Raw genomic sequence first — 27,588 nt, forward strand, 5'->3', positions numbered from 1 at the left:
GATAGGGGTTGCAAAATCTGGTGACAGAGCCTCTTTAAGGCCTTGTTCACACGGTGCTAAAAAAATTAACGATGTGTAAGTGTCAAACGCTAGCGCTTTTTGTGAAGTGCTTTTTAAAGTACTGGAGTTTTTAATCGCGTAAAATCTGTCAAAAACACGTCGCATACGTGCAGTGTGAACAAGGCCGCCTTATGCCATATATTCATCATGTTAAAAGGTGCAGAGGAATCTGCTGTCCATATGGGAGCTGGTAGGCCATCAGCCAGCCAAACGTTTTCCTCATGCCGTGGCCTCAATGACGTCCTTACATTTAAGACATCCTCTTTGAACCTGTGGTAATAGAGGAGGTACACCATTAGTCCCAGATATAGAGGACACCTGGGCAGAGCTAGTTTATCAATGCCGCTGCATACATGAGCCTTGCTCTGTGACGGCAGGGTTTGTACTTGAACCTCTTCGCATTTTTTTTTATTTTTTTGAAAAAACTTGCGTATGTCAGTGATGTTTTTGGTACAATTAATTAGGGCTGGGCAATTATTCGAAAAATCTAAATCGAAAATCAGCGCAATTGGCGTCATCTTGCGAATTTCGGTTTTATCAATTTTCTACAGATTTAAAGGGAATGTGTTGCCAGAAAAACATGTTTTTTTTTTAAAAATTAAACATTTAGTGTGTGGGTGATTAAACATGGTTCAAATTTTTTTTATTTTTTTCACGAGTCAGGAAATAGTCAGGAAATATTATAAATTAATTCTAATTTATAATACTACCCATTTTTGGTCACTAGATGGAGCTAGTTCCCAAAATTGCAGCATTGCAACATTGGGTTAAAAGCCCTCGCTCTAGTGAGCTCTCAGCATCCCCCCCTCCTTTATCCTGGCTAGTGCCGGGATAAACGAGGGGTTTGAAAGGCTTAACCTCCTACACTGTGTCGCCATTTTTTGAGGTAACCCACAGTGTAGTAGGTTTACATACAGTAGTAAACACACACAAACACTAACATACATTGAAATCTCTTACCTGCTCCTGCCGCCGCGGCTCCCTCCGGCCCGTCCGCTCCCTTTGCTGCCGCTGTTCCATGTGCACAAGTCCGGAAGCCGCGACCGGAAGTAGTAATATTACTGTCCGGCCGCGACTTCCGGTCCACAGGAAAATGGCGCCGGACGGCGCCAATTTCGAATAGGACTGTGTGGGAGCGGCGCATGCGCAGTTCCCACACAGACGCCGTACACGGCAGTCAATGGGACGGGAGCCGTTCGCAGTCCCTATGGGACTGTGGCTGCCGTACTCCATGTCTGTGTGTGTCGTTAATCGACACACACAGAAATGGAACAAAAAATGGCAGCCCCCATAGGGAAGAAAAAAGTGTAAAAATAAGAAACAGTAAAACACAAACACACAAATGAAAATAAACGTTTTTATTAAAGCACTAACATCTTTAACATATAAAAAAATTATTTGTGATGACACTGTTCCTTTAAGCTGAATCTGCACCTTCAGGACGCAGATACAGTTGAATCCAATGATAGAGCAGGGACCTTATCATTCGATATGTATCGCCGGACGCGAGGCAGTGACATAATCGCGCCTGTCTGCGCTGGGCTTGTTGGAACGAGTAGGTATGTGAGTGTGTATTATTATTTTTATCAGGCACTACCAGGTACAGCTTGGGGGCAGCTATGGGGGACTTTATACTGTGTAGGGTGCTTCTATGGGGCCAGTTATGAGGGCATTATACTGTGAGGGCAGCTATAGGGGCATTCTACTGCATGGAAGTCCGTTATGGGGCATTATACTATGTAAAGACAACTATGGGGGCATTTATACTGTGGGAAGGGCAGTTATGGGGGCATTATACTGTGTGGAGGTCAACTATAGAAGCATTATACTGTGTAGTCAATTATAGGGGCATTATGATGTGTGGGGAGAACTATGGGGGCAATTTCAGATGGTATATTATATACAGTAGTATATAGCAGGCTCTGGATAAATATTCAATGGCGTAGCATGCAAATAGGGGGCGTGGTATACAAAAGGGGTGTGGCCTAAATAATCGTTCAATAATCTTAATCGAGGTTACGTGTTCAATTAATAGTTATTCTAATTTAGGTCATAATTGCACAGCCCTACGATTAATGTCTGTGGGTGGAAACAGACCTCAAAAAGGCGCATTTTTGGAAGATACAGAAAACCCAATGTATCTCCATGCAGATTGGTGCAAAACAAGTCACTAAGCATCACACCACCTGCAATATAAATGCATTAAATTTAACGAATAGCGTGTGAGATTTAACTGAGTGAACACTAACTTTTCAAAGAACTTATGCTAGTAATAGTATAATAGTATACCTGATATAGATCAACTTCGTAACTTAATATTAATAGCTTTATCGATCAACATTATGAAGTGTGAAGTTACTGCCACTAGGTGTCCCCATTCCTAAACTGCTATCCACCCCCTGGGGAGGAAGGAGCAGAGCGAGAGAGAGAGACAGAGATGCTTCTGGTAAGTTCTGTCATCCCAGTGCTGGATTTACAGCTGCACTGTTCTTTAACCTCTAAACAACATACCATGTACATGTATGTGGTAGCCGTTAAGGGGGAAGTATGGAGTGGGCTCACAGGCTGAGTTCGCTGCATACTCAGCGGGTGTCTGCTGTGTTATACACCAACAACTCACTGCAATGGGCGGAATCAAAGATCACTTTGACTCCACCCGTATAACACCATAAATGCCGTGGTCAATCGTGACAGCGGCATTTAAATTGTTAGAATCGGGGGCGCCCCCTCAAACACGCCATCGCGCCCCCCCCATGCGACGGGATTAGCAGGTGACTATCCTAATGAAGGCTCCCAGGTCTGCCATGGCTTCAAAGGAAACTGTCAGTATCACAATATAATGCAATATTAGTTTTGTAGTATTACAGTATACCGTGTTAACAATTGCTGGGTCAAGTCCCTTAGGGCTAATAAAAAAGAAAAAATTGTTTTGTTTTTTATAATGTTACAAAAAATATATAAAAATAAAAGTTTTAAAAAAAAAACCTTTTTTTTCCAGGTTTTGTTTGTTTTTTTTTTTGTTTCCCCCCCCCCTAAGTCAATGTTAAAAATAAAAGTTAACATTAATGGACACGGCCATACCAGTTAAGTCGAAACTATAAAAATAATGGTGTTTAACCCACTCGGTGAAGGCCGTAAAACAAAATGATAAAAACAGCAATTTGCATGCTTGCTTGGTCGCCTTAGCTCTCCAAAAGAAATAGTTATCAAAAAGTCGCATGTACCCCAATGGTATCGGTGAAAATAACAGCTCGCCGTGCAAAATTTAAGCCCTCCCACCGCTAAATTGTTAGGGAAAATAAGTTATGGCTCTCGGAATATGCCGACACAACAGGTATTTTTTTTTTTTTTTTTGTTTTTTGTTTATTTTTTTTTTAGCAAATAGTTTTGCGGGGGGGGTTTAACCCCTTCCCAACATTTGTCGTAAGTATACTTCATGGAAAGCTAGTGCTACCCACAAAATGTTGTATACTTACGACAAATGCATGGCACCGGCTCAGAAGCTCAGTTGGTGCCATCATCCCCGGATGTCAGCAGGTGGCTGCTATGGCAACCGGAAGCCTAATAGTGGCCTCCCTGTCTGCCTAGCACGGAAAACTTTCAGAGGCGGGGCCTGAAAGGCTTACGTAGCCGCCGGCAAGATGGCGCCGGCTCGGGATGAGCCGGCATCAGCGGTGGATCTCCGCTGTATATTACAGCTGACTTATACCTGTAAAGGGGGGGGGGGTGTTTTTCAACTGTTTTGGTCCCACAGGGGCTTTGCAAATGCGACATAGCGCCCAGAAAGCAATCCAGCAAAATCTGCACTCCCAATAGCCAAATGCCACTCCTTCCCTTCCGAGTCCTGCCGTGTGCCCAAACAGCAGTTTATAACCACATATGGGATATTGCCGTACTCTGGAGAAATTGCTTTACAAATGTTCGGGTTCTTTTTTTTCCCTTATATGTTGAGAAAATGAGAAATTTTGCACTAAAGCTACGTCTTGTTGGGAAAAAAAACGTAATTTTTATTTTCACTGCCCAATTAAAATAACATTTATGAAACACCTGTGCGGTCAAAATGCTCACTACACCCCTAGATTAATTCCTCAATGGGTGTAGTATCCCAAATGGAGTCCCTTTTGGGTAGTTTCCACTGTACTTTTACCTTAGGGGCTTTGCAAAAGCGACATTGTGTCAAAAAACCAATCCAGCAAAATCTGTGCTCCAAAAGCCAAATGGTGCCCCTTCTCTTATGATCCTTGCCGTGTGCCCAAACAGCAGCTTATGACCACATATTTCCGTGCTCCAGAGAAGTTGCTTTACAAATGTTGGGGTTCCTTTTTTCCCTTATTTGTTGACAAAATGAAAAATTTTGAGCTAAAGCGATGTGAGGAAAAAGGATTGTTTTTATTTTCACTGCCCAATTCTAATTCTATGAAATACTGTGGGGTCAAAATGCTCACTACACATCTAGATGAATTCCTCAATGGGTGTAGTTTCCTAAATGGAGTCACTTTTTGGGCGTTTTCACTGTTTTCGTCCCTCAGGGGCTTTGCAAATGCGACATGGCCTCTGCAAACCATTCCTGCTAAGTTTGAGCTTCAAAAGCCAAATGGCGCTCTTTCCCTCCTGAGCCCTGCCGTTTGTCCAGCCGTTTTATATGGGGTATTGTTTTACTCGGGAGAAATTGCTTTACAAATTTTGCGGTGCTTTTTCTCCTTTTAGTCCTTGTAGAAATTATAAAAAATTCGCTAAACCTACGTTTTCTTTGAAAGAATATAGATTTTAATTTTCACAGCCTACTTCCACTAGTTTCTGCAATAAATCTGTAGGTTCAAAATGCTAACTATACCTCTACATAATTTCCTTAAGGGGTGTAGTTTCCAAAATGGGGTTTATCGGAAAAATTCAATTTTAAATTGCACAGACTAATTCCACAAAATGCAGCACAAAACCTGTGGGGTCTAAATGCTCACTATACCCCTCGATAAATTCTTTGAGCGGTGCAGTTTGCCAAATGGGGTCACTTTTGTTGGATTTCCACTGTTTTGGCACCGCAAGAGCCCTTCAGAGCGTAAAAGATAAAGCAAAACATATAAATTTGGTATCGTCGTAATCTTATCAACGTGTAGAATAAGATGAAGAAGTTGTTTTTTTACCGCCTTATGGACGTTGTAAAAACAAAACCACCCAAAAAAAATTGCATTATCGCTGGGTTTTTTTATGCCCATTTCACCCCACAAGTAAGTTGTGTTTTTTTTCAGCTTCCCAGTACAGTATGTGTAAAAACTACAACTTGCATTTGTTACTAACCGTTCACTACCGTCCTTCGGATATAAATTGTATATATCCTGACTAGGGATGTCACGATACCAGAATTTGGACTTCGATACCGATACTTCGTTTAGTATTGCGATTTCGATACCAATTTCGATACTTTTGCCAACAGTAATAAAAAAAAAATTCTTCCGTTTTCTGATGAGGCGCGACGTGTGGTGAATTTTGAACGCGCCTCACATTAATGGTAATTAATCCCATCATGTTTCTCAGTCATAATGGGTTAATGTGCGAGGTACATGATGGGGTTAATTACTATTAATGTGAGGAACATGGAGGTTAAATTCATCGCACCTCGTGCCTCACATTAATAAGTGAATGAAAGCCGTGTTTATTTCATTTTTTTACAGCGTACACATCATAAATGATGCAAAAAAATTGTTGTGCGCGCCATTACTGAATGTATATTTTATGTATTGAGACTTATTTTAATGTTTATTGTAAAAAAGGTGAATGTGTATTTTTTTTTTAAAATTTAACAATACTTTGTTTTTACTTTATTTTTAAACTTTAATGTACTGACATATCAGATATGTGCCAGTACATTAGCCTGTGGACGGATAGCACACAGGCAAGTTGTTAGGACATACTTGGGTATGTCCTAACAGGAAATATGGTAAGACAGCCCTGGGGTCCGTCAATAGACTCTGAGCTGTCTGCCCATATATGGTATGGCCCTCGATCGCGTCACAGGAATTCCCCGTGACGCGATCCAGGGGCATCCCCCCTTCTCACTTTCCCCTGAATGCTGCAGTCAGCTGTGATCGCAGCATTCAGGGGAATAACGGCGGCGATGAGAGGTTTCTCTGATCTCCACCGTTATAGAGCGGGGCTGCGGTTGAGTAATACAGCCATTGCCCCGCTCCTGACAGGAAGTGCACGCGCGGTCAGCATGAGGAGGTGCGGCCGGCGCTGCACTAATGAGCGGCAGTTCAGGCACGGAGGACAGAACATGGGGGTGTTTTGTAGTGCGCCCGCCATGTTCTGTCTCCAGTGCCGCCGCTCATTAGTGCAGCGCCGGCCGCATCTCATCATCCTGACCCCGCAAACTTATCATGACTCAGGAGCGGGGCTGTGGCTGAATTACACAGCCGCAGCCGCGCTCCCATACATTCATGTATTACTATACTGAGCTGTGCGGCTGCGAAGCTCAGTATCGAAATACAGGAAATAGCGGTATCAAACCGTTTAGGGATGCACCGTGCATCCCTAATGCTGACTAGTCTCGTTACTATTCTATTTATGTAGGACCTTGACACTGGAGCAATAGATAATCCAAATAAGTACAGTGTTCTGACTTCAATTATTCCCTGTGAGGATTCTGTATCTCATTTTTAAACCTTATTTTTATGGTATATCAAAGTATTTTTTCAATATATGGTCGTGATCTCTTCTGGGTTGGTTTATTATCTATTCACTGGAACCACGTTACAATATGGGGCTTTTTGCTCGGTTTTGCTTCTATATATGATAGAAATAATAGACCATCCTGCTCTCCTCTCTGTGCAGTGCAGACGTGACAGCAGTTAGGCTCCGCCCACTATATGAGAAACCTGAGAATTAGAGCGCCTGCAAAAGTGAAAATGCAGATGTCAACTTTTTTTCTGAAAGTTAGAGGCTCTGTCACCAGATTATAAATGCTCTATCTCCTACATAATGTGATCGGCGCTGTAATGTAGATAACAGTGATTTTTATTTTGAAAAACTATCATTTTTGAGCAAGTTAAGAGCAATTTTAGATTTATGCAAATTAGTTTCTTCATGACTAACTGGGCGTGTTTTTACTTTTTACCAACTGGGCGTTGTACAGAAGTGTATGAGGCTGACCAATCAAGAGAAGTGTATGATGCTGATTGGTCAGCGTCATACACTCCTCTGTACAACGCCCGGTTGGTAAAAAGTAATCACACGCCCAGTTGGTCATTAAGAAACTATATTAGCATAAATCTAAAATTGCTAAAAACCACTGTTCTCTACATTACAGCGCCGATCAGATTTTGTAGGAGATAGGGCACTTATAATCTGATGGCAGTGCCTCTTTAACTGGTTCCCGACCGCTGGCTGTGTTTTTACGGCCAGCAGTCCGGGTCCTTAAAACACGAGCCATAGACTTTTTTTTTACGGCTCTAGTTTTAACTTTCTTCCCGAGCGATCGGGCAGCTGAAGTTCGGGTCTCCGGCTGTCAGTGACAGTGTCAGTGTCTTCTCTGATCACTTGTACACAGCGCTCAATGAACGCTGTGTATAGGAATAGAGGCCGCGCCGCTGTCTCTATTGCTCCCGGTGTTGATGTGACTGGTCACATGATCGCCGGGTGCCGTTAGTGACAGACTGCTTCTGGGTCTTACTAGACACAGCACAGCCCTATTAGTGACAATAGTCACTATGAGAGGGCTGATTTCCCCTGTAACTGGGGCTGCGGGGCAGCTGCAGTTACAGGGGAAAAGCATGGTGTAAAAGAGAGAAAAAAATATATATATAAAGTTCCCCAAAGGTCTTTTTTGACCTTTGAGGGACAGATCATAGTAATATAAAAGTAAAGTGAAAAGAGAATTATTAATAATACACACAAAATATCCGCCCCAAAAAAAACACCTCCCCCCGCCAATCATTGTCATAACGCTAGCCCGGTCCCAATTACCCTAATATAGACATGTAATGTATTAATTTACGGTAGACAATGACTATCACAAATAAAAGGTCTATCTTAGGGTAAAACTGTTATTCCCCCCAAAAAATAGCTGAAACGTAAAAAAGCTTATTTTTTTTACTATTTTCAAACTTTAAGAATAAAAACTCTAAAATAGCAAAAAGAATGTGTATAAAAATGATAAAAAAAAGAAACCTGCATTGTCTATGGAAAAAAACATTGCAAAAATCAGGTAGTTAGCCCAAAATTTAAAGTTATAGCCATTTAACTAACATGGGCTAAACGGTGTCTGGTCCTGAAGGCTCAAAATAGCCCGGTCCTGAACTGGTTAAATGGGTTGTCAAGTCAGTAAAAATTGATGGCCTGTCCTCAGGATAGGCCTTCAAAATCTAATCAGTCAGGGTCCAAAACCCGGGACCCCCACCAATCAGTTGTTTTGAAGAAGCCGCAGCGCTCGTAACGCTTCAATGGGAAAAGGATGCAATACTTGGAATCGCCACTACATGTAACGACGATTCACAGTGAGAAAGTAGAAATGAAGGGGAACTAGCGCTCGTACGAGGTCCCAAGAGTTGGACCCGGACCGATCAGCTGTTGATGGTATATCCTAAGGATAGGTCATCAATTTTTAGGGACTGGAAAACCCCTTTAATGACATGGGCAGTTTTTTTTTTTTTTTTTCCTTCCAAAAGCCATAACTTTTATATTTTTTTTTTTTTTGTTCTTGAACATAGCCGTATAAGGGTTTGTTTTTTGCGGGACAAGTTGTAGATTTCCATGGCACCATTTAACACTTTCACGACCGATGACGAAAATGAACGTCCTGGTCGGCTGCTAGATCGCGCACCATGACGTCCATTTTCGTCAGTATTTCAAACTGTCACTCTGTAAACAGTGACAAGCCCGCGCTCACAGCTGTCCTAGACAGCTGTCACATCAGTCTTGCCGGTCAGCGGAACATCGCCGCTGCTTTCGGCAATTAACCCCTTAAGTGCGGCGACGGATTGCCGTCGCCGCATTTAAGTGGTTTGAAGCACATCGCCACACCCCACGAAGTGATTGTTGGGTTGCCGATGCTTGTTGTGGCAATCGGAGGCTAGACAATAGCCTCCGGGTTGCCATGTACGGAAGCCTCGGCGGAACAGCCTCCGGCTGGTCCTCCTCGGCTTCCTGTCAGAGTGACAGTTACGTCACAATGATAGTTAGAGTACATTACACTATGTGTGTAATGTACTCTAGCAGCGATCAAAGCTGCAAGTCCAAATGTCCCCTAGTGGGACAAGTAAAAATAAGTAACTGATTTTTACACTTTTTAAAAAAAAAAAAACATTTAAGTTCTATCTATAAACACAAAATGCATTTTTTTCCCCTATAATAAGACTTTTATTATAGAAAAAAAATTAACACGTTAAAATAGTACACATATTTGGTATCACCGCGTTCGTAACGACCCCAACTATAAAACTATAATGTTGTTTTTCCCGCACGATGAACACCCCAAAAAAAAATCAGTAAAAAACTACGACCAAATCGCAATTTTTTTGGTCACCACCCCTCACAAAATAAAGAATAAAAAATGATCAAAAAGTCGCATGTACCCAAAAATAGTACCAATAAAAACGTCAATCCGTCCCGCAAAAAACAAGCCCTAACACAGCTTTTTTGACTAAAAAATAAAAAAATTATGGCGCTCAGAATATGGTGGCACAGAATTTTTTTTTTTTTATAAATAAGTGATTTTATTGTGCAAACGCTAAAAAAAGGAAAAAAAAACTATATACATATGGTATTGCCGTAATGGTACCAACTCGCAGAATAAAGTAAAAATTTCATTTTTAGCGTACGGTGAACGCCGCAAAAAAAACCTAAAAAAACTTCAGAATTCCTGGTTTTTGGTCACCCGGCTTGCAAAAAAATTTAATTAAATGTGATCAAAAAATTGCATGTACCCCAAAATGGTTCCCATGAAAACTGCAGATTGTCCTGCAACAAATAAGCCCTCACACAGCTCCGGTGGTGAAAAAATAAAGTTCTGGCTTTCAGATTATGGCGATGCAAAATGTGCAGTGTGTTCCAAAAGCAGATAAGATCGGGCGCCATTTATCAGTGCGACACCTGCCACATATCTATGAAATATTTATTTACCCCATTATTATACCCTCTTATTATGCCCTGATGTTCTCCGCACAGATTACATATGCCCCCACATTATAAACTGAAATACCAGTAAAACCCCAAACAGAAAAACTACCAAGCAAAATCTACGCTCCAAAAGCCAAATGGCGGCCCTTCCTTCTGAGCCCTGCAGCGTGCCCAAACAGCAGTTTGCGCCCACATATATGGTATCGCCATACCCAGCAGAACCCGCTTAACGTTTTATGAGGTATGTCTTCTGTGGCACAAACCGGGCACAACATATTGTGCACTAAAATGGCATATCGGTGGAAAATTTTAATTTTCACTTTGAGCCATCCGCTGTGCATTAACCCCTTTGCGCACTATGACTTAATTGCCCGTCATGGTGCGGGGGTTGATGTATGGAGCCGGCTCACGCGCAGCACATGGAAGCACTTCGGTGTGACGCGCGTGATTTGCGCAACAGCAGTTAAAACTATGATTAAAAAAACAAAAAGCACCACGTGCTTTTCTGTTTACAAACATACAGAAAATCTAATTTATAATATTTCCTGACTTGTGAAATTTTTTTTAAAAAAATAAGACCATATCTAATCATGTATATACTAACTGTTAAACTAAAAAAGAAAAAAAATTTCTAGCGACACATTCCCTTTAAGGTATTCTACTTTTTCTTTCGAAAGAACTTGACACCCATAAATAAGATTGTTAACCGCTTCCCGACCGCCCACTGTATATTCACGTCGGCACTTGCTGGGCTCTGTGCAGTGCCGCCGTGAATTCACGGTGGGTGTTAAAAGCGCGATCCGGGTGTCTCAGAGTAGCGCTGACACCCGGATCGTGCTGTTATCACCTGCCTCTGGTCCCGGAGATATGATCGGGACCTGATTAGTTCAGGTCCCGGTCATGTGATCGCAGGGAAAGTGTGTTGTAGCAACGAACTGGAAAGTTTGTTGCTACAACAAACTTTCCCGGGGACCGATTGCTGGTGCTGCAGTCGGTTATAAGGCAGAACCGGGGGCCATATAACAGCCCCCGGGTCTGCCATGCACAGCAGCCTATGAGAACCAGCCGGAGGCAGGTCCTCATAAGCTTCCTGTCAGTGTGACTCAGCGTCACACTGACAGTTTATAATACGTTACACTACCTAGGTAGTGTAATGTATTATAGCAGCGATCAGTGCTGCCTGTCTTCAAGTAAAAAGTGAAAAATAAAGTAAAGTTTTATAAAAGTGTAAAAACAAGTTATAAAAGTTACAAAAACAAAAAATGCTTTTTTTCCTATAATAAGTCTTTTATTATAGGAAAAAAATGAAAATGTTAAAAAAAAAGTACACATTTGGTATCCTCGCGTTCATAACGACCCAAACTATAAGGCTGGGTTCACACGTGGCGGAATTTCACTTAAATTCCGCTTCGGACACTCCGCAGCGTTAATCCGCAGCGGAGCCGTTTCTGCATTGACTTCCACTTCTATTTAGAAGTGTTCGTTTTTACGATGCGTAACATTCCGCTGCGGAGCATAGGCTGCGGAGCGGAATTTGGTGTCCGCAGCATGCTCTGTCTGTTGCGGAGCAGTGGCGGACTCATGGCGGAATTTCTCCATTGACTTCAATGGAGATTCTAAGTTCCGCAATGAAGTCCGCAGCTGTCATGCACATGTTATGTGTGCTGCGGATGCGTCTTGCATTTTTGCCATGACATTTCTTCATTCTGGCTGGACCTATGTATTTCTAGGTCTACAGCCAGACTGAGGAAGTCAATGGGGCTCCCGTAATGACGGGAGCGTTGCTAGGAGACGTCTGTAAATAGTCACTGTCCAGGGTGCTGAAAGAGTTAAGCGATCGGCAGTAACTGTTTCTGCACCCGGGACAGTGACTACCGATCCCAATATACAGCAACCTGTAAAAAAATATAAGTTCATACTTACCGAGAACTCCCTGCTTCTGTCTCCAGTCCGGCCTCCCAGGATGACGTTTCAGTCTAAGTGACGGCTGCAGCCAATCACAGGCCAAGCACAGGCTGCAGCGGTCACATGGACTGGCGCGTCATCCAGGGAGGTCGGGCTGGATGCCGAAAGAGGGACGCGTCACCAAGAAAACGGCCGGTAAGTATGAAATTCGTTTACTTTCACTAGGGAAAGTGCTGTCCCTTCTCTCTATCCTGCACTGATAGGGAGAAGGGAAGCACTTTTCCCGCAGTCCGCAGCAGCTAGTCCGCATCAATTTTCTGCACATTTTGTGCAGATCCGCAGCCGTAATCCGCAACCCGGATTAGGTGCGGCATTGATGCGGACAGTTGCGGAGGAAATCCGCCACGTGTGGTCATGCCCTAACGGTGAACACCGCAAAAAAAATAATTAAAAAACAATGTCAGAATCACTTTTTTTGGTCATCAACTCTCCCAAAATATAGAATAAAAAGTGATCAAAAAGTCGCATGTACCCCAAAATAGTACCAATGAAAACTACAACCCGTCCCGCAAAAAACAAGCCCTTACACCGCTTTTTTGACAGAAAAATAAAAAATTATGGCTCTCAGAATATGGTGACACAAAAAATAAATAATTTTATCGAAAAGTTATTTTATTGCGCAATCGCCACAAAACATAAAAAACCTATATACATATGGTATCGCCGTAATCTTACCGACCCGCAGAATAAAGTAAAATGTCATTTATACCGCACGGTGAACACTGTAAAAAAAAAAAATACAAAAAACATTGTCAGAATTTGTTTCTTTGTCACTTTGCTTCCAAAAAAATCTAATAAGTGCTAAAAAAAAATCACATGTACCCTAAAATGGTACTAATGAAAAGTACAGATTGTCCCGCAACAAATAAGCCCTCAGACAGCTCCGTTGCAGAAAAAATAAAGTTCTGGCTCTCAGAATATGGCAATGCAAAATGTGCAGTGTGTTCCAAAGCGGATAAGATCGGGCGCCATTTATCAGTGCGACACTGTCCACATATCTGCAAATTATTATTTGTGTACCCCATTATTATACCCTCTTATTATTCCCTGATGTACTCTGCCCAATTTACACATACCCCCACATCATAAACTGAAATACCAGCAAAACCCCAAACAGAACAGTTACCAAGCAAACTCTGCGCTCCAAAAGCCAAATGGCGCTCCCTCCCTTCTGAGCCCCACAGCGTGCCCAAACACCAGCTTACGTCCACATATGATATTTTATATCCGGGAGAACCCGCTCAACATTGTATGAGGTATTTGTCTTCAGTTGCACAAACTGGGCACAACATATTGTGTGTTAAAATGGCATATCAGTGGAAAATTTTAATTTTCACTTTGCACCATCCGCTGCGCATTAACGTCTTAGCGCACCACGACTTAATAGCATGTCGTGGTGCGAGGGGTTATATATGGTGCGGGCTCACGCGCTGCGCCCGCTCCATATTCTGCAGGTGTCCGCTGTGTATTACAGCTGACACCAGGGACTAATGGACCGGAACAGCGATCGCGCTGTTACAGGAGCCTGTAAAATGACATTATACTGCAATACATTAGTATTGCAGTGTATTGTACCAGCGACCTAATGATCGCTCGTTCCAGTCCCCTAAAGGGACTTTTGGGAAGTTTCCACTGTTTTGGTACCTCAGGGGCTTTGCGTATGCGACATGACACCCGAAAACTATTCCAGCTAAATTTGAGCTCCAAAAGCCAATTATTGTTCCTTCCGTCCTGAGTCCTGCCGTGGGTCCAAACAGCAGTTTATTACCACTTATGGTGTATTTCTGTAATCAGGACAAATTGCTTTACAAATTTTGGGGTGATTTTTCTACTTTATTCATTGTAAAAATTAAACGTTTCTATGTTTTTTCAGAAAAAAGTAGATTTTCATTTTCACGGACTAATTCCACTAAATTCAGCAAAAAACTGTGGGGTCAAAATGCTAACTATACCCCTAGAACAATTCCTTGAGGGGTGTAGTCTTCAAAATGGGGTCAGTTTTGGGGGGATTCCACTGTTTTGCTTACTCCAGGGTGTTGCAAACGCGACATGGCACTGAAAAACAATCCAGCAAAATCTGCGCTTCAAAATCCAAATGGCGCTCCTTCCCTTCTGAGCTCTGCGGTGGGTCCAATCAGCAGTTTAGTACCACATATGGGGTATTGGCGTAATCGGGAGAAGTAGCTTTACAAGTTTTGGGGTGCTTTTTAATCTTTATTCCTTGCAAATATTTTTTTTTTTTAATATTTCAGAAAAAAAGTAGATTTTCACTTTCACAGACAGACTCCAATAAATATGTATGTATGCAAGTGTCAGAACAGTGTAATAATGTAATAAAAATAAATAATGAATAAATGTGATGAATAGGGGTCAGTGCTGTGAATAGTACATGGGGTGTCAGTACTATGTGTAATACGTGGAGGGATAATGTGCTGGTCGTCAAGCATGGCGTATCTTGCCCAATAACAGCCTATTTGTAACGCCGCTACTGTTAGCTAAAGCGGGCTGCTCTGAATGCCAAACCAAACGCCAGCACATCATGCCCTCCCAGCATATAAGACCTGGCTGCGTCCTGAAAAAAAGTAGTATACATAGTAAAAAATATCCATGAAACATGGGGTATTAGTTGTTATTTTGGCCAAAATACGCAAAGCTCGCAACCCAACGTCAAGGGTCCCCAGTGCCTTGCGAGTCCCTAACAAGAACTTTTTCGTTCCTAATTTAAAAACACAAGCAGAAAAAATGGGACATAGATAACATCAAAACCACAAAAAAGGCCATACTTACTAGGTAGGTGGGTGGGTGAAAACCCGTTCCCAGCAGGACGCAGACAGGTCAAAAAATGCTGCAGAAGGAGTGTGCATTAAATAGTGATAGCCACTCCCACTAGTCTTGAGGGGAGTGGCGAACTAAGTGCTCAAAGGTGTGCGCTAAATGAGTGTCAGTGTGGTGCTAGGGTGTGAATGTATTTTTTCAGGACGCAGCCAGGTCTTATATGCTGGGAGGGCATGATGTGCTGGCGTTGGGTTTGGCATGCAGAGCAGCCCGCTTTAGCTAACAGTAGCGGCGTTACAAATAGGCTGTTATTCGGCAAGATACGCCATGCCTGACGACCAGCACATTATCCCTCCACGTATTACACATAGTACTGACACCCCATGTACTATTCACAGCACTGACCCCTATTCATCACATTTATTCATTATTTATTTTTATTACATTATTACACAGTTCTGACACTTTCATACATACATATTTCTTTTTTACCATACATTCACACCCTAGCACCACACTGACACTCATTTATCGCACACCTTTGAGCACTTAGTTCGACACTCCCCTCAAGAATAGTGGGAGGGGCTATCACTATTTAATGCACACTCCTTCTGCAGCATTTTTTGACCTGTCTGCGTCCTGCTGGGAACGGGTTTTCACCCACCCGCCTACCTAGTAAGTATGTCCTTTTTTGTGGTTTTGATATCCATGTCCCATTTTTTCTGCTTGTGTTTTTAAACTCCAATAAATATAGCAAAAGACCTGTGGGGTCAAGATGCTAACTATACCCCTAGATAAATTCCTTGAGGTGTGTAGTTTCCAAAACCGTCTCACTTTTGGGGGATTTCCACTGTTTTGGCACCACAAGACCTCTTCAAACCTGACATGGTGCCTAAAATATATTCTAAAAAAAGGAGGCCCCAAAATCCACTAGGTGCTCCTTTGCTTCTGAGGCCGGTGTTTCAGTCCATTATCACACTAGAGCCACATGTGGGATATTTCTAAAAACTGCAGAACCTGGGCAATAAATATTGAGTTGCATTTCTCGGGTAAAAACCTTCTGTGTTACAGAAAAAAATGTATTACAAATGAATTTGAGCAAAAAAAATAATGTGTAAATTTCACCTCTACTTTGCTTTAATTCCTGTGAAGTGCCTGAAGGGTTAAGAAACTTTCTGAATGCTGTTTTGAATACTTTGAGGGGTGCAGTTTTTAATATGGGGTGATTTATGGGGTCTATCTAGTACATAAGGCCCTCAAAGCCACTTCAGAACTGAACTGGTCCCTGTAAAAATAGTCTTTCGAAATTTTCTTGAAAATGTGAGATTGCTTCTAAAGTTCTAAGCCTTGTAACGTCCTAGAAAAATAAAATTATGTTCAAAAAACAATGCAAATATAAAGTAGACATATGGAATATGTAAAATAGTAACTATTTTGTGTGGTATTACTATCTGTTTTACAAGCAGATACATTTAAAATGAGAAATCATAATTTTTGCAAATTTTCTCTAAATTTTGGTGTTTTTCTCAAATAAGCAATGAATTTATTGACCAAATTTTTCCACTAACATAAAGTACAATATGTCACGAGAAAACAATCTCAGAATCGCTTGGATAGGCAAAAGCATTCCAGAGTTATTAACACATAAATTGTCACATGTCAGATTTGAGAAAATGGGGCTGGTCATGAAGGTAAAAATGAGCTCGGTCTTGAAAGGGTTAATAAAAAAACAAATTTGAAAAAAAATAAATACTTTTCAACAAAACACTTGAAATAAATGGCGTTAATTCCAAGCGTTTTCATACAAACAAAAAATTAATAAAACGCCAAATAGTGTCTATAACTGTACCTGGTACTGTACCGCCAGACCCATGAGCTAGCTCTGCTCGATTGCTTATAAGAGTTTAAAACCTTAACCCAAGGGCTTATTCAGACTAACGTATTAATTGTTCGTGTGACTGACTTGACTTTTTTTTTTTTTTTAACGTCTATCACACAGCTGCATGCGTTTTTATGGGGCTGTTCACATGGCCTTTGTTTTAACGGACCGTGTGAAGGGCACATGAAAAAAATAGTTCATGTCCTATTTTTGTCCGTTTTCATGGATCTCTCAATAGACTCTAGTCCTATGAGGGATCCGTGAAAACTGTTCCCGCACGCGTGTGACTCGGACGTGAAAAATGGCTGGTTTTCAAGTCCAATTTTACACTCGCTCATTTGAATAAGCTCTTACAGACCAGCCAACTTTTAGACTAGGGCTGCTTTGTACTTTTTTGTAGTACTACTGATTGGTTTTAACTGTTGAGTGACAGCTTGCGGTCTACAAGATTTCATGCAGCTCTGTTTTTTTAATTGGACTGTAACTCAAAAGTAAAAAAATCAATCCTCAGGCCTCGTTTACACGTGCGTACGACGCGCGTGTTTTTCACGCGTGTCGTACGCACCTATGTATGTCTATGGGGCCGTGCAGACAGTCCGTGAATTTTGTGCAACGTGAGTCCGTTGCAAAAAACTCACAACCTGTTCTATATTTTGTGCGCTGTTCGCGCATCACGCACCCATTAAAGTCAATGGGTGCATGAAAATCACGCGCAGCACATAGAAGCACTTCCGTATGATTCGCGCAACAGCAGTCAAAACTATGAATGAAAACCGAAGCACCACGTTCTTTTCTGTTTACAAACATCCAAACGGAGTGTCATAATGATGGCGGCTGCGCATCATATGGTGATGACACATGGAGCTGTTAAGTGCCTACTGCGCACGCAAAACGCCGCGTTTTTTGCGTGCGCAAAACGCACACGCTCGTGTAAACCAAGCCTCAGGCTGAGGCTTGACACTCCCAGCATGTAGCGATTAAAAATAAATCTCTAGCAGGAATACTCTCCTGTACTGAAACATGATTACAGGACAGTATTCCCACGGGGAGGAAGGGACTCCTATCGTCATAAATAACTGATTCTAGGATCCAGTCTCCCTGAACTGTGTTCGGTCTGGGGAAGAGGTGGGTGTCAGACCCTGTCGGTTAACCCTTTCATGCCGACAATCTGTAGATTCACGTCCTATTCGCATATACCCTGTGCAGATAGGACGTGAATCTGCAGACCTCTGCTTCTGCCCTCATAGCGCTGGGGAGATTGCTCGGACGCCGGCGGTGTCCGTGTCCCCTGCTCCCCAGCAACCTGTTCTGACAGCCGAACCGATTGGTTCGACTACAGAGAATATGATCACCATGTTTAACGGTTTCCCGACCGCCCACAGTAAATTCACGTCGGCACATGCTGGACCCTGTGCAGCGCCGACGTGAATTCACAGTGGGTGGTAAAAGCGCGATCCGGGTGTCTCAGAGTAGTGCTGACACCCGGATCGCGCTGTTAACCCCTGCCTCTGGTCCCGGAGACATGATGGGGACCTGATTTGGTTCAGGACCCAATCTTGTGATCGCAGGGAAAGTTTTTTGTAGCAACGAACTGGAAAGTTTTTGTTGCTACAACAAACTTTCCCGGGGACCGATAGCGAATGCCGCCGTCGGTTGCATGGCAAACCCGCAGGTCATACAACGGTCTCCGGGTCTTCCATGCACGGAAGCCTATGAGAACCAGCCGGAGGCTGGTCCTCATAGGCTTCCTGTCAGTGTGACTCTCAGCGTCACACTGACTGACTGTTTAACACGTTACACTACCTAGGTAGTGTAATGTATTGTAGCAGCTATCAGTGCTGCAGGTCTAAAAGTAATAAAAATGTTTTATAAAAGTGTAAAAACAAAAAATGCTTTTTTCCTATAAGACTTTTATTATAGGAAAAAGATGAAACCGTTAAAGTACACATATTTGGTATCACCGCGTTCATAACGACCCAAACTATAAAACTACCGTAATATAATTTTTCGCCCACGGTGAACACTACAAAAAAAAATATATTAAAAATACAATGCCGGCATCACTATTTTTTTGGTCATCAACTCTCCCAAAATATAGAATAAAGTGATCAAAAAGTCGCATGTACGTGAGTCCGCTGCGAAAAAGTCATGACATGTCCGTTCTTTGGGTGTTTTTAGCGCATCACGCACCCATTGAAGTCAATGGGTGCGTGAAAATCACGCATGCCACACGGAAGAACTTCCGTGGGACAAGCGTGATTCGCGCAACAGCTGTGAAAAGGATGAATGAAAACAAAAGCACCACGTGCTTTTCTGTTTACAAGCATCCAAACGGAGTGTCATAATGATGGCGGCTGCGCGAAAAGCACGCAGCCGCGCATCATACGGAGCTGTCAAGTGCCTTTTGCGCGCGCAAAATGCACACGCTCGTGTGAATCCGGCCTCAAAACTACAACCCATCCAGCAAAAAACAAGCCCTTACACAACTTTTTTTGACTGAAAAATAAAAAAAGTTATGGCTCTCAGAATATGGTGACACAAAAAATAAATAATTTTATAGAAAAGTGATTTTATTGCGCAAACGCCACAAAACATAAAAAAAAACTATATACATATGGTATTGGCATAATCGTATGGACCCGCAGAATAAAGTAAAATGTCATTTATAGCGCACGGTGAACACTGTAAAAAAGAAATAAATTTAAAAAAAACATACATTTTTTTTGTTGTCACTTTGCTTGTCAGAAAAATCGAATGAAAGTGATGTACCACCAATGAAAACTGCAGATTGTAACGGAACAAATAAGCCCTCGCACGGCTCCGGTGGAGAAAAATAAAGTTCTGTCGCTCAGAATATAGCGACAGAAATTGTGCAGTCTCCAAAAGCGGATAAGATTGTGACAGCGGCCACATATCTATGAATTTTTATTTATTTACCCCATTATTATACCCTCTTATTAAGCCCTGACCTCTGCCCAGCTTACATATGCCCCCACATTATTAACTGAAATACCAGCAAAACTCCAAACCTAACTACTACCAAGCAAAATCTGTGCTCCAAATGCTGCCCCCTCCCCTCTGAGCTCTGCCGTGGGTCCAAACAGCAGTGTATTACCACCTATGGGGTATTGCTGTAATCGGGAGAAATAGATTTACAAGTTTTGGGGTGCTTTTTAATCTATATTCCTTGTAAAAATATATTATTATTTTTTATATTTTCTTCAGAAAAAATTTAGATTTCCATTTTCACAGACAAACTCCAATAAATATAGCAAAAGACCTGTGGGGTCAAGATGCTAACAATACCCCTAGATAAATTCCTTGAGGGGTGTAGTTTCCAAAACCACTTTTGGGGAGTTTCCACTGTTTTGGCACCACAAGACCTCTTCAAACCTGACATGGTGCCTAAAATATATTCTAAAAAAAAAAGGAGCCCCAAAATCCTCTAAGTGCTCCTTTTGCTTCTGAGGCCTGTGCTTCAGTTGATTGCCACATGTGGGATATTTCTAAAAACTGCAGAATCTGGGCAATAAAATATTGAGTTGTGTTTCTCTGATAAAACCTTCTGTGTTACAGAATTTTTTTTTATTATTACAAATGAATTTCGGCAAAAATATTTACATTTGTAATTTTCACCTACTTTAATTCCTGTGAGACGCCTAAATGGTTAAAAACACTTTCTGAATGCTGTTTTGAATACTCTGAGGGGTGCAGTTTTAAAATGGGGTGATTTATGGGGTCTATCTAGTATATAAGGCCCTCAAAGCCACTTCAGAACTGAACTGGTCCTTGAAAAATGGCCTTTTGAAATTGTCAGAAATTGCTGCTAAAGTTCTAAGCCTTGTAATGTCCTAGAAAAATTAAATGATGTTCAAAAAACGATGCAAATATAAAGTAGACATATGGGGATGTTAATTGGCAACATTTTTGTGTGGTATTACTATCTGTTTTACAAGTAGATTACATTTAAAATTAGAAAAATCATAATTTTTGCACATTTTCTTTAAATTTTAGGGTTTTTCGCAAATAAGCAATGAATTTATTGACCAAATTTTTCCACTAATATAAAGTACAATATGTCACGAGAAAGCAATTCAGAATCGCTTGGGGATAGGCAAAAGCATTCCAGAGTTATTACCACATAAAATGACTTGTCAGATTTGAAAAAATGCGGCTGGTCCTCAAGGGCCAAAATGAGCTTAGTCCTGAAAGGGTTAATAAAGACTATGATTTGAAAACTGTTTATTTGTCTAAATGCAAGTAATTTCTGAAGGCTATTGGAAGCTTCTAAACAGAATATTTTCTTATTTTGTAGGAAATCAAAGTGGCTTAAACAACAATTACTACAGCAGTGGAACACGAGGCTCACTAGGAGTAAATGGAATTGCTGGAATGTCTAGCAGCATGAACATGAGTGCGGCATGGGGAATATAAGTGTATCATTGGCTCTTTGTTGTAGAGTTGCCAGGGTGTTTTTGTTTTATTTTTTTTATTTTTATTTTTTTTGTTTTTTTTGTACGCTGATTACGGAGAACATTTTAATAACTTAATATTTCAGTATTCTGTCTGTCAAAGATGCTGTTAACTATTGTAACTAAAAATATGCAGCTTTTTTTTTATAGATATCTCTTTAGCTGTGTTTTTATGTTGTAATGTATTTGCTTCCACAGTACTTAAAGGCTATGTAAACTGTATTTGCTTCCACAGTACTTAAAGGCTATGTAAACCTTTGAAAGTCAAATTTATTTATTTTTGTTACTAAATAGGTGTACCAGTGTGTTCTGTGTAACTTTGTAAATACTTTTTATTAAGAATTATTATTTTAACTTTTTTAGATACAGCTGCTCTGTACAGATGTGATCGTTTACAGGTGGATCCTGCGTGTCAAACGCAGGACCCGTTGTTACTGAGCCAGTAGGGTCTGTGGGGCTGACTGATTCAGTGAATATTGCTAGATACAGCTGCTCTGTATAGAGAATACAGAGCAGATGTATCTAAAAAGGTAAAAACAATTTTTAACAAAGTATTTACAAAATGACACAAAACATACTGATGCACCTATTTATGGGAAAAATAAAAATGTTTGCCTTTCAAACGTTTATCTAAACTTTTTATTCTTTAAAGCATAATCATTTTTTTTCCCCATATGCAATCTGAAAGGTGTTTCTTTTATTTTTCTCCCCTAGTCTGTTCTTTTCATATCTTCTTTTGTGTGTATGTATATATGTACACACGTGTGTTTCCCAAACTATCTTGACCGATAAATAATTAAAAAATAAAAAATTATTGTTTGTTTTTTTTTTTTGTTTTAATTCAGTCAAAGACTTATTTGAAATTCTTTGCATGATGTACATAATACAGCACATACTACCAGTCAGTAAAAAGATTGCAGACAGTAAAAAATATATAGAAAAATAATGAGTATCATAGCTTGCAGAAAGTAGTTTGGGAACCCTCCCCAAATTCTTTCCCCTGGCGATCCAGCACTGATACTCCAGCGGGCGTCCTGGTGTTTTTTTTTTGTTTTTGTTTTTTTTTACATTCTTCCAGTATGTGACTGCTGCAGCCAATTTGAGGCCTCAGCAGTTGTATTCCTAGCATGAGCGCTCGGCGATGAACGCCATGATGCCAGGAATATAAGTCACTGCTGAGGCTTCTGCTTGCCTGCAGCGGTCACGTTTAAACAACCACCGGGAGGGCCGTCGGCACTCAATAAACAAGGGAAAAGAATAGGTGAGTACTGTGGGGGTCTTTTTGGATGAAAATTTGCATCTGTTTCTAAAAGAAGAAATAAAAATTATTCAACCAGCAGAATCTTACTAGTGTTAGCAATAGAAAGTCTAAGACAAAAAGAGGAGAGCAGTGCAAATTATTTCTGAACACTTTTCCTAATTTAAAACCAGAGTAAAAACACCATATTCAGTTTTTGTTTTTTTAAATATTTTCTGTGCATCATTATGGGGGCAGGCATCTTGCATGAACGGCTTTAACAGCATTTAGGGAAATTCTCCACAGCAGCCACATGGACCATAAAAACCTGTAAATAGAAGTGGGCACACTGAATTTTATGGGAGAGTTTTCTAGACCTGCTCAGTGACCTGTGCAGAGGTATTTGACACCGCTCCCCTCCTATTCCTTCCTTCACAATCACCAATTGTCAATGTTGGATCCGGTGTTATCTGTGTATAGATTTTCATTATAATCCTGACTGGGATGAGATGATTACTGAGAAGTGATCTCTACAGAACATGTAGTTTGTCTATTGTGAGGCTTAGTGGCAAGAGTGAAAGCTGCTATATTTTAGGATTATTTTACCAATAAAGCATTTTATTGAAATTTGTTGAACAACTCTCGAAAGCTCCAACAAGAAGCCTCCACAAGGAAACATAACCGAAAAACAAACAATTGCAGGATTATAACAACATAAGTTATGAGCAGATCTAGAATTACAGCACTATACATGCACAAAAGAAAAATTGTATACAGGAGTCCAGAGACATCAGAATTACTGTCTATGCCAGGGGTCTCAAGCACGCGGGCCACATGCGGCCCCTGGGGCTGTCATCTGCGGCCCGCGGGACACAGAGCCGCTAGTATTGGCTCTGCTCCGAGACTCTGGAATTCCCTGACATCGCTGTCCACATATGAACAGCGATGTCTGGGGCTTCCCCAGAGCCGGAGTCCCGAGCAGAGCACTGGTGTCGGCTCTGCTTCGGGACTCTGGAATTCCCTGACATCGCTGTCCACATATGAACAGTGATGTCTGGGGCTTCCCCAGGGCCGGAGTCCCGAGCAGAGCGCTGGTGTCGGCTCTGCTCCGGGACTCTGTGGAATTCCCTGACATCGCTGTCCATACATCGACAATGATGTCAGGGGCTTCCCCAGAGCAGGAGTCCCAGTGATGTCAGGAGCACAGCTGGAGTCCCAGGAAGTGCCTACTAGCGCTCTGCCTGGGACTCAAGCTCTGGGCAAGCCCCTGGCATCACTGGGGCAGCCTCTACAGAGGGCACTGGGGCAGCCTCTACAGAGGGCACTGGGGCATTATCTAGGGGTGTGTTGCATTATCTACAGAGGGCACTGGCATTATCTAGGGGTGTGTTGCATTATCTACAGAGGGCACTGGCATTATCTAGGGGTGTGTTGCATTATCTACAGAGGGCACTGGCATTATCTAGGGGTGTGTTGCATTATCTACAGAGGGCACTGGCATTATCTAGGGGTGTGTTGCATTATCCACAGAGGGCACTGCGGCAGCATCCACAGAGGGCACTGCGGCAGCATCCACAGAGGGGGTTGCCCAATCTTGACGTGTGCTAACTGAGCCGCCGGACTGCATTTAGCGACACTTAAACTGGAAAGCTGGATTGTTGAAATAAGCACGTGGAGAAATATCTCAATTTTTAAACCTAGCGCTATTATTATAGTAATGTATTATTATTCTAGTAATATAGTGTTCTAGTAGTTCAAATAACTAATTGATTAACAATAATTTCTGGTGCTAAAACCTAAAGTTCGGAGTCTGACACACCAAAATGATTTAAAACAAAGATTTCTTTATTGAATACATCTTAAAAACAACATAAGTAAAACAGAGATGATTTCCACGGTGCAGAAAGACAACCAGATAAATTGTGTATAGTATATCCAAATATATGGGTAATGGGTGACACTGTTTAAATATAGGATTACATCAGCAGTATATTACAATTATATGATGTACATATTCTGATACATAAACCAGTAGAAAAAACTAATCCGCAACAAGACAATTTTTTTATATATTTTCCACATTTAAACTATGATTGGAGTAAATATAAGTTGATGAGTGTACACCAGTGTACATACCCCTGATTAGAGCCAGATGGAAAAATCAATATTAGTACTGTACATGAACAAAATACATGGCTCAGTTTAACCCCGTAAACAAAAATCCACAAAGCAAAATCAGGGCAGTGGTTGTGTTGTCAGACACAGATGCAGACACTCAATGCACAATAGGTTTGATCTAATAAAGAATCATTTGCTGAACAAAGTGCATATGCTGAAAGCGGAGTTCATACCCATTTCAACAGGTCACCGTCTCTGGCGTCAACCCCGACGCGCGTTTCGGCCCAGGAGCCTTCGTCTTCGTTAAACTGAGCCATGTATTTTGTTCATGTACAGTACTAATATTGATTTTTCCATCTGGCTCTAATCAGGGGTATGTACACTGGTGTACACATCAACTTATATTTACTCCAATCCTACTTTAAATGTGGAAAATATATAAAAAATTTGTCTTGTTGCTGATTAGTTTTTTCTACTGGTTTATGTATCAGAATATGTACATCATATAATTGTAATATACTGCTGATGTAATCCTATATTTAAACCGTGTCACCCATTACCCATATATTTGGATATACTATACACAATTTATCTGGTTGTCTTTCTGCACTGTGGAAATCATCTCTGTTTTACTTATGTTGTTTTTAAGATGTATTCAATAAAGAAATCTTTGTTTTAAATCATTTTGGTGTGTCAGACTCCGAACTTTAGGTTTTTGCTATTAATCAGCGGGTTCACCGTTACTACCATGCTTCATTCCCCATAAGCTATTACGCAATAAGTCAGATTTTTGACTACAATAAATGTATCTGGGGAATATTTTTCGTGGTGTTCTTCATGTAGGTATACTACTTTTATTCTGATGCTGTATATGTGTATGAGCTTGGTTCTAGTGCTGCATTTATGTACTGAGCTTGGTCCGTGTGTCCGTGCTTTGTTCTGGTGCTGTATATATGTTGGCTTGGTTCTAGTACTGTATTTATGTACTGAGCTTGGTTGTCGTACTGTGTGTGTGTGTGTGTGTGTATGTATATATATATATATATATATATATATATATAATACAGATACGCTTGGTTGTGGTACTGTGTACAGTGAAGGAAATAAGTATTTGATCCCTTGCTGATTTTGTAAGTTTGCCCACTGTCAAAGACATGAACAGTCTAGAATTTTTAGGCTAGGTTAATTTTACCAGTGAGAGATAGATTATATAAAAAAAAAAAAAGAAAATCACATTGTCAAAATTATATATATTTATTTGCATTGTGCACAGAGAAATAAGTATTTGATCCCTTTGGCAAACAAGACTTAATACTCGGTGGCAAAACCCTTGTTGGCAAGCACAGCAGTCAGACGTTTCTTGTAGTTGATGATGAGGTTTGCACACATGTTAGATGGAATTTTGGCCCACTCCTCTTTGCAGATCATCTGTAAATCATTAAGATTTCGAGGCTGTCGCTTGGCAACTCGGATCTTCAGCTCACTCCATAAGTTTTCGATGGGATTAAGGTCTGGAGACTGGATAGGCCACTCAATGACCTTAATGTGCTTCTTTTTGAGCCACTCCTTTGTTGCCTTGGCTGTATGATTCGGGTCATTGTCGTGCTGGAAGACCCAGCCACGAGCCATTTTTAATGTCCTGGTGGAGGGAAGGAGGTTGTCACTCAGGATTTGACGGTACATGGCTCCATCCATTCTCCCATTGATGCGGTAAAGTAGTCCTGTGCCCTTAGCAGAGAAACACCCCCAAAACATAATGTTTCCACCTCCATGCTTGACAGTGGGGACGGTGTTCTTTGGGTCATAGGCAGCATTTCTCTTCCTCCAAACACGGCGAGTTGAGTTAATGCCAAAGAGCTACATTTTAGTCTCATCTGACCACAGCACCTTCTCCCAATCACTCTCAGAATCATCCAGATGTTCATTTGCAAACTTCAGACGGGCCTGTACATGTGCCTTCTTGAGCAGGGGGACCTTGCAGGCACTGCAGGATTTTAATCCATTACGGCGTAATGTGTTACCAATGGTTTTCTTGGTGACTGTGGTCCCAGCTGCCTTGAGATCATTAACAAGTTCCCCCCGTGTAGTTTTCGGCTGAGCTCTCACCTTCCTCAGGATCAAGGATACCCCACGAGGTGAGATTTTGCATGGAGCCCCAGATCGATGTCGATTGACAGTCATTTTGTATGTCTTCCATTTTCTTACTATTGCACCAACAGTTGTCTCCTTCTCACCCAACGTCTTACTTATGGTTTTGTAGCCCATTCCAGCCTTGTGCAGGTCTATGATCTTGCCCCTGACATCCTTAGAAAGCTCTTTGGTCTTGCCCATGTTGTAGAGGTTAGAGTCAGACTGATTAATTGAGTCTGTGGACAGGAGTCTTTTATACAGGTGACCATGTAAGAGCTGTCTTTAATGCAAAGAAACAAATTATGACCCTGGGTAGACAGCAGGTTCAATACATGTAGTCAATGGAGGAATGCCTGCAGGCAAACAGAACCCTATTTCCTGACCACCCAAATGGTAATAGAAATTATATTTAAATTTTATTAAGCTACGTATAGCAAAGGACAAACCATACACAAGTTTAAAATTTTTCACTGCCAAGAGCCGAAGTCAGAGTGAACAGCTGGAGGAAACGCAGCAGAGTGTCTGATGACCAAAGGTGAATGCTGATTGTCAGCAGCACACAATCATAAAGCAACAAGTGGTACTTTTAGCTACATGAAGACAATATATTCGGCTAAGGCAGGGATTAAAACTGATAGAGCCCCCCCCCCCCCCCCCCCCCCCCGACATGTTTCGCTAACTTGTAGCGTCCTCAGGGGTACACGGGGCTAAATAGGGTTCTGTTTGCCTGCAGGTATTCCTCCATTGACTGTCTTTAATGCAGGCACCAAGTTGATTTGGAGCGTGTAACTGGTCTGGAGGAGGCTGAACTCTTAATGGTTGGTAGGGGATCAAATACTTAT

At 41.4% G+C, this 27,588-nt stretch overlaps 1 protein-coding gene across 3 annotated transcripts in view; it reads left to right on the plus strand.

The window, feature by feature from the left end:
- The window catches only part of LOC142748957 (heterogeneous nuclear ribonucleoprotein H2-like), a 114,766-nt gene extending 93,352 nt beyond the window's left edge, over positions 1-21,414 (plus strand). For all 3 annotated transcript variants that reach the window (XM_075856407.1, XM_075856408.1, XM_075856406.1), the window contains exon 12: positions 21,105-21,414. In XM_075856407.1, the coding sequence (XP_075712522.1) occupies positions 21,105-21,223 (119 nt within the window). In that variant the 3' untranslated portion in view covers positions 21,224-21,414. The remainder of the gene's footprint in view (positions 1-21,104) is intronic.
- Positions 21,415-27,588: the final 6,174 nt, after the last annotated feature.

The sequence above is a fragment of the Rhinoderma darwinii genome, chromosome 3, assembly GCF_050947455.1.
Source record: "Rhinoderma darwinii isolate aRhiDar2 chromosome 3, aRhiDar2.hap1, whole genome shotgun sequence".
Taxonomy (NCBI): Eukaryota; Metazoa; Chordata; class Amphibia; order Anura; family Rhinodermatidae; genus Rhinoderma; species Rhinoderma darwinii.